The 5,676-nt window shown below is 43.3% G+C and overlaps 1 protein-coding gene across 1 annotated transcript; it reads right to left on the reverse strand.

The window, feature by feature from the left end:
• Positions 1-265: 265 nt before the first annotated feature.
• LOC102509395 (actin-related protein 2/3 complex subunit 5) lies at positions 266-1,067 on the reverse strand. The gene is given in 2 exon segments (XM_032457986.1): positions 266-855; positions 857-1,067. Coding segments are annotated over 2 exon segments (606 nt in total). The 5' UTR covers positions 902-1,067; the 3' UTR covers positions 266-294.
• Between the last annotated feature and the right edge of the window lie 4,609 nt (positions 1,068-5,676).

The raw sequence follows: 5,676 nt of genomic DNA on the forward strand, positions 1-5,676 counted from the left end.
TTCCTGGCTAGCAATAAGTTAGGAAAGTGGCCTCAAATTCTGATCAAATTTCTCACTATCAATCAAAACCAAAACCAAAAAACAAAAACAAAAACAAAAAACCCAAAACCCAAAACCCAAAACCCTTCCAACAGACAAAAAACAAAAAAACCCACATCAGCCAATAGGGGTTAAAAATTGCACAATTAAACTTGAATTATGCTATATACAGACTGTTATACACACCACTGGAGTAATTTTGAGAGCATGAAACACTCCTGTTGAAACATTGCCTGTACTATATCCCGATTTTCATTAAATGAAAACTGATACGTAATTTTCTTCTTTATAGATATGAAAAGGAAGCAAGAAGGCAAAGCTGAGAGAAACGGATGCTACCCAAAGAGCAGCGGTGGCATTTGGTTGTTTTGGTCTTTGTACCAGCAACTCCCACCCCACGGGAGATACCCAGTTCCCGCTCGCAGTCAGGACTCGAACAATGGATCCCACTCCTCCAGCAGCGAGTGCCTTTTCATGCCACTGCGATAACACAGCACTGCTATTGTCAGAGGGGCTCTCGAAGCCTTTATAAATGTACTTCATTAGGAGATCCACACCATTCTTGTCCAGAGATTGAACTGCCTTTTCAATGTCGTTAGCTTTAAAAGAGATGGGCACCTTCAAGACAATGCTGCCTGCTCGATCCTTCACCGCCTGACTCTTGGTGTTGATAGCGGGGCTTTTCAGAGCCGCTTGCAGGGCAGCTGTCATGCTTCCTTGCCGCAGGCAGGACTCCACCTCGCCCTCGTCGGGCCCAGCCTGCCCGTCGCCCCCGTCTTCCTCGTCCACGAACTTGTTCTCGCCGTACTCATCCACTGTCCACCTTCCGGAACCGGGCCGATGACACCATGTTCTTCGACATTCCCGATCCGGACCGGCGGCAAAAGGCTCCTCTGGGTGCTGCCTCTACCTCCGCAAGTCCAGCCCGGCTGGAACCCGCAGCCTGGCGCCTCCACTTCCGGAAGAGTAGCTTTAGAAAAGGTGAGTGCAGACGGCTGGTTTGTTAGTGATGTTTGATTGCAAGCAGGGACAGTGTTGGCTTGATTTTCCTTCAAGGACTATCCTGGACCGTGATGTTGCTTGTAGATGTTCCATCTTATTCTAATAAAACACAGAACTACGTTATGTGTATCTTTCTCCAAATTGTGATCTTCCCGTGTCTGCCTTTTCTATTGTCAAGTCTCTCTTCTACCTAAATCCTTCACCTAGTAGTGCTCTGTGTCCACCCTGGCTTTGTTCCCTGCTGTCCTGCAATATTTCTTCCCTTCATGTGAACTTATCACCAGTAGTAAGCCTCTTGATTGGCATATGCTTAGGTCTTTCGATACTTGCCTATTACCCTTATGGACAACTCCTATTACCCTCAGCCCAACTCCATGGGTGGACATCAGGTGGAGAGGGGCATGAGCTGACCATGAGCATTAGGCTCCAGCCCCTGATGTAGTTGGCCACGTATAATTCTTCTCTCCCCAGGTGGAGGTGGACAGGAAGTAGGCCCAGTACTTGGTCCCTGCATGGGACTGGGTAACAATGAACCAAATTTGTGTCCCCAGTGACTATGGAGTTCCAGCAGGTCTTAAGTGAGTAGTTAATGAAAAATCATCAATCTTGGGCCCAAGGTTCAGAATCAAATGGGGGTCAGAAAGCGGTAAGATATGAAAATGGGGAATAACAGATTGGAATTAGTGAGAAAGATGTTCCTTGGACTAATTCTGGAGTGGCAAATTTTAGACTTAATTTCATTTTATTAAGTCAAAATACACATTGGCAAGATTGGGCTGGGCCAGTGTGCCTTAGACAACTTATTTGGTGCTGCACTGATGGTCTGGAGATCGTCTAGTGAATCTGAGTGGAAAAGTTCTACATCAAAGGAACATGTAAAGTCAGTCTCAGTGATGAGGTTTAAGGGCATTGCAGCTGTTAAGTGTCTTCCTGATTTTAAGATTTCTTACTTAAAAATCTTGGAAAGTTGGAAGATTGAGTGAAGTAAATACTTGAGAGGAGGCAATATTTGTATGGTTTTCTGAATATGCTGTTGGGGAAGGGAAAGTTTGAGATATTAGAGCAGTAACATGTAATTAAAAACCACAGGAATTTCCACAATATTCCTTGATCAGAGCTGGAAATTTTGGCAACCTTGGATGTTTCTTGGAGCTCAGATTACTATTAGCCACACTTACGTTATCCTGGCTGTATTATTCTGGTGCCAGACTGGCACTATATTCATTAGCTTAACTCTCACAGTAATTCTATGAAGTAGGGACTACTGTTCCCTTATTTTTGAAGGTGAGGGCATAAGAGACACAAAGAAGGTAAGAAATTTTCTCAGAATCATACAACAAATGGTCAAGTTGAGACTTAAACTTAGGGATCTTAATCCTGTGCTCTGCTACTGTGTTTCTTGACCTATCTGGGGTCCTTGATCTTTTGAACATTTTATGTAAGCTGTGGAAAGTTGTACACCCAACATTTTACCTAAAGCTTCCAGGGGGCTTATGAACATCTAGGGGCCCACTGATGGACTAAAGTTAAGAAAATCTTTTGAATATAATGAATACATATATGTTTTTAAAATTTACTTTTAATTTTAAAACGTTTAAAAGAAAGATATACTCTAAGTTCCAAAAACTCTATTGTGCATATAAACTTTTGAGACACAACAGCTTTCTGAGTTGCAATCTGCTGGTATAGGAATTTTGGAACAAATGCTGTTCATGCCTTGCTCACGTTCCTGTGGCACTCATTGTTCCAGTATGTTCTGGTGCAGCCAGTGCAAGCTCTTAAAACTCTTCACTTGAGAGTTTTTTTCAGCCTGTAATTGGAGCAGGCCAGAAATGCTGGGTGTTTAATGGCCCTGAGAGTACCTGTTAGCTAACTAAAGATGAGAATTGAAGAATTGCTTTCTTACTCCTTGAGTGGGACAACTCTGAGGTGGGTTCTATATTGCCCCTCAGGCTTCCCCAGCTGGACTGAGCTTAGACATCCACACTGGGAGTCTGTTTGAAAACACAGCCTTTATTGACTTATAGCCTTTCTCTACTTTCCTAACTAGTGCTGCCTGGAACTGCATCCCAGGTGAATGACTTGCATTCAAATCCTTCTCTCAGGGTCTGTTCTGGGGAAATCTTGCCTCAGACAAGTCTATACAAGTATGCTACTCTGGTAATTTTTACATAATAATGGTAGTTTAAGCTACTCATCAAATGACAAAATCCAGCGTTGGGCACTTCATCATCACGTAAAGATGCCTGGCCTAATTACTGGAGGCTGAGAAGCTATATAAAACACAATGCAGGCATTTTAATCAACAGTTAGAATCCACTACCAGCCCTATCAGTTTGCTATCTGCAACCATCTGGCCCCCAGGCAACCCAATGCTTGACCACAAAAACATGAGTGAACTCAGCTGACATCGTATGGAATGGAGTGGAGACAACCCAGCTGAGCCCTGCTCAAATTGCCAACCAGCAGAACCCTCTCTGAGTCAAGAGGAACTGTACCCAGCGGCTCAGCCATGTCAGAACCTGATATAGACCATGAGTTCATAGACTTTGAGCCTGATCTGTGATTAAATAAAACTTGAGAATCTTGGGAGTGGGGGAGTGAATTTCACGTATTTCACATGAATCACTGGGGCCAGAGGGAGGGCCATGGTGGTTTATTAGAAGAATGGCCCCCAGTGAATCACATCTTGTCTTCTTCCTTTGCGATATGACTTTGTTCCCTTCTCATCCAGAGATAGAACCTATTTCTCCATCTCCCGAGTCTATGCTGGCCTTGTGACATGCTTTTACCAAAAGAATGTTGAAGAAATGACATTTTGAGGCTTCTGAGACTTGTCCTTAGGGACCTGGCAGTTGCCACTGTCATTCTTATGAAGTGCATCTGCCATCATGTAAAAGGCCTGATCTAACTACTGGAGAAAGAGAGGCTGTATAAAGGAGGTGGCAGCCCCAGGCGACTTCCAGACAAATGAGTGAGGCCATCAGGACCAGCTGGCAACTAGCCGACCTGCCAACTGGCTGCAAACCCAGGAGTGAGCCCAGCCGATGCCACATGGAGCAGAGAGCCATTCTGGTGGAGCCCTACCAAACTGCCAACCTGCAGAATCGCGAGGGGGAAAGCATTACGATATCCACACATAGTTCTCAGTCTTGCTGAGTTTCTCTTTCCACGGTCTCTTGCCACCAGGCAAAGGAGACAGAGACAGTGTCAACATGAAGGTTATAGACCCTACCAGCCAATGCCAAGATTACTTTCTGATCTAGCTCTAAACTCGGCCCTTTCTTGTCCCACAAGACCTATGAGGCAGGAACTGGGGGTCCCTTGGACTTAGTTAGAGCAGAGAGCTACCAGGCCTGTCCAATTTCACCCAGAGGTTAAACCAACTACCAAACTGAAAGGCAGATTACACAAAGCATCTGCTATTGATGAAGGAAAATCCTGAGCAGGATTTAGGATTTTGTATAGGTTTGTAAATCTTGGCATTTCCTTGTAAAATTCTGGAGTATGAGTAAGTTAGTCATGGCACTGTTGCTACCCTTTTTGCTTCTCAAGTTAAAATTCATGTACACATTTATCTTAATTGAGAAGAAAATACAAATAAAAGAAGTAGGAGGGGACAGGCACCAGAAATAGGCAGAAATGCACCAGTCTCTGAGTAGCAGCAGCAATTTCAACTTGAAATATTTTTGCTTTGGGGAAGTTTAAAAGACCGGTTGCTTTGACACATTTTCTTTCTCCTGATTTTCCTCTGTGTTCATCATTTTATATTGAAGCTTTAGGTAGAAGAGCACGTTTTAGGGCAGGTTTCCTTTCTTTTCTGAACATTTATCTTCTTTTTGTGCAGGGGCATTATATTGCCCTGTGAGTGCTTAATTTCAGATTTCTTGCCTTTCCCACTCTGTTTTCTTCACTTGTCTCTTCTGAGGGTAGAAAATGATAGAGGAAAAATGTTGATTTCTGATAAGAATAATGTATTTTTTTTTTTTTTTGGTGAAAAGGATTTCTTCCATAGAACAGTCAGTTTGAAGCTCCTTTGGAAACCATCCAGCTATTGATCAATTTATGTACATTGGGTAGCTCCTCTAAACACGGCAGAGTTCCCCAGAACTCAAAAATACAGGTTCATTATCTGCTATTGCAATCTTAAATCAGAGAGAATTTTACACTGCTAAAAGTCCTCTTGCAAAATGTGTACAATTTGGATACTCCCAGTCGGCTCTCCTGTTTGGTCCCGTCCTTCTGGCTACTTGGTCCCAGGTAGCCCTACGGTTAAAGGGGCAGGTTTCTATCCAGAGACTGTACGGTACATATAAGTTCACAGGAGGTATACTGTGAGCCCCACATTAACCTTCCCATACTCTATACCAAACCAATATGGTGGTTGATTGGGAATGTTTTGCTTATTAATACACCCAAATTCTTTCTTCTTTAGTTTTATATATAACAGGCACAGATTATGCATCTATTAGTATTTATAGTCTTTTCCACTCCAAACCTCTGTTAGTAAACTTTTGTGTGGTCTGTCTGACTCTTTCCCCTCCCTTTACTGCCATTCTTCCCTCATCCAGCTCCTAGTCTTTTACTTCAGAGAAAAAACAACAACGGCAGAAGGAGAGAAGGGAGGGAGAGGAA

This window comes from Camelus ferus, chromosome 16 (genome assembly GCF_009834535.1).
Source record: "Camelus ferus isolate YT-003-E chromosome 16, BCGSAC_Cfer_1.0, whole genome shotgun sequence".
Taxonomy (NCBI): Eukaryota; Metazoa; Chordata; class Mammalia; order Artiodactyla; family Camelidae; genus Camelus; species Camelus ferus.